General features: G+C 40.2%; 1 protein-coding gene across 1 annotated transcript; it reads left to right on the top strand.

Moving 5' to 3' along the window:
* Positions 1 to 1,232: 1,232 nt before the first annotated feature.
* LOC131779545 (uncharacterized) lies at positions 1,233 to 1,826 on the top strand. The gene has a single exon (XM_059096108.2). The coding sequence runs from the start codon at positions 1,233 to 1,235 to the stop codon at positions 1,824 to 1,826; it is 594 nt and encodes a 197-aa protein (XP_058952091.2).
* The last annotated feature ends 312 nt before the right edge of the window (positions 1,827 to 2,138 follow it).

Here is a 2,138-nt window from a genome sequence, read left to right as displayed (position 1 = left end):
CTATGAAAAGTCAATATTGACCAGAACTGAAACCTTTTCTGTCACTATTTGTTTCAAAGAACCCCTGTTATTTATAACCTTATTTCTCCAGATAATGTGTTTTTATCTGCTATTTATTTCCATTAGAACATGAAACTAGGTCCCGATAAGTTTTTTTGTTTCGTGACTCCCAAAAACTGTGTTTGCGACAACATCAATTGAGAAATCAAAAGCAATTACGCCCGCGAAATTCGCTTTTAGCCTTCTAGCCGCAGACTGGGCAAATCCATGTAATGAAGCGTTCTAAGACCTCTGTAAACTAGAGACATAACGTGGACGAGGATGTAATGTGTTGAGGGGTTAAAAATTTATACAAAAAATCTGTGACCCTCAAACGGATCACAAACTCGTACATGCAACGTCCGAAAAATGTCACGCATGTATAATACCGTAGGCGCACCTGGCGAATTCTTTCCACTGGCTTCAATAGTAAAGAGATAACTTATTTACTATTTGTATATGAGCAAGCTTATTTACCCTAGCCGTAAAACTCCTTGATGAAGTCTACTATTGTCAGACGAAACGCGTGGGAGATGACTACAAGTTTTTACTTTCTCAGTTCGTGTAGTAATGCTCGCTGGTTTGTTGCGTCAATGAAACGCTTTTAATGTGAAGTCATGTCGACCTCGACAGAAAAATTAAGCTCACCCTGTCATAATCAATGGTTTGATATCGTAAGTACCAAGTTAGGTACATCTTTGGGCTTTGATCACAATAATGAAAAAAATGTGCATTTTCTCACGCTCACCACATTTATTCTTTGGAAAATTATTTTACTCGAGGGCTAAGTCGCTTAGCTTGGCGCGTCTTGACTCTGATCGACGAAAATTATGGAGGTGAGTCCCATGAAATTCTTGACAAATGTTTTAAAAACCCTTTCTACCCTTGGTTTGCACGCAGAAAAAAAGACAAATTCCCAACGGTATTTCAAAATATTTCATTCATTAATCAATTTATGAACTGTTTTATAACAGGCCGAGGAAAAATGTATTTTCCGCTGGTATTCGAAGTAATTAGGTGTATTTGTTTCGCTTTGACACCTGCCACTCCCTTTATTGTGCCTTCTACGCTGTTATTGGTCGGCTTCTAGTAGTTATACTCTCTACTGTTCACTGTGCACCATTCACGTTTGCGGTTTCCTACTTCACAGTTTTACATCTTTTCGCGAGTGTTTTTTCAAGCGTGTGCTTCTAATGTCCAGCGAGCAGGAGCAAACCGAAGGTTCTTCCCGCTCAACAGATACGACCCAACCGGTTCATGGTGGTGGCAACTCGGCATCTGTCGACCAGGTTTTTTCAATGTTTAAAGATTACCTGGAGAAGAAATTGGAGGTTAAAACCAAGCAGATCGAGCAAAAGAGCAAAATAGACAAAGAAGTCGTGCAATTGAAATACAAGGGCAACCAGATGCAGTACGAGCTTAATGCAGAATTGGATTCCATCATTGAAAGCATAGAAACCGAGTCAGAGCGCGGCGAACCAAATTTACCGCTGATTAAGAAGTATTCTCAAGAGGCCAGGGAGCTTATTCGCAAACGGCAAAAGCTAATAAAAATTGCCGACAAGAGCAAGGACGGTTGGCAAGTTGTGGCAGAGTACGAATCCGATGAGTTGGCGTCCGACTCCGAAGATGAGAAATGGCTCAAAAAGGCTAGAGAAACGGCGAGTCGAAAGAGACGACAAAAGGACCAACTCACAAGCGGGAGCGGAAAGAAAGCAAGAGCCGCTGTGGGTTCTGATAATCAGCTTTTTCGTGGTAAGAAAAGTTGCCTACAATTTACTTTGTGATTTCATATGGTTTTGGATCCGCTTACGCATCCTACTATACTGCTTGTCTGATTTATTTATTACGGGAATTTAAGGGTAAAATAATTTACGTTCGTTTGAGCGAAGCGAATTAGAACGTAAAGCAAAATTGAGGCAACCGGCGTATCGGTCAAATGAATTCCAATTTTTTCAACAAGGAGTTTGTAAGTTTATTTTTCCTAGTAAATTCAAGAGGGGGTCAATGTTTTGTGACGGCCGAAGATAGACATCTCTAAAACGTTTCTGAGACTCTTAAAGAGTTTATACTTCTGATAATATTTTCCTCCTTCTTGC

This window comes from Pocillopora verrucosa, chromosome 13, assembly GCF_036669915.1.
Source record: "Pocillopora verrucosa isolate sample1 chromosome 13, ASM3666991v2, whole genome shotgun sequence".
Lineage (NCBI taxonomy): Eukaryota > Metazoa > Cnidaria > Anthozoa > Scleractinia > Pocilloporidae > Pocillopora > Pocillopora verrucosa.
This window is presented reverse-complemented; position numbering and strand designations above follow the sequence as displayed.

Bases quoted from the DNA above. Each gene is read 5' to 3' on its own strand.
- LOC131779545 (XM_059096108.2), top strand. From the start codon at position 1,233: ATGTCCAGCGAGCAGGAGCAAACCGAAGGTTCTTCCCGCTCAACAGAT.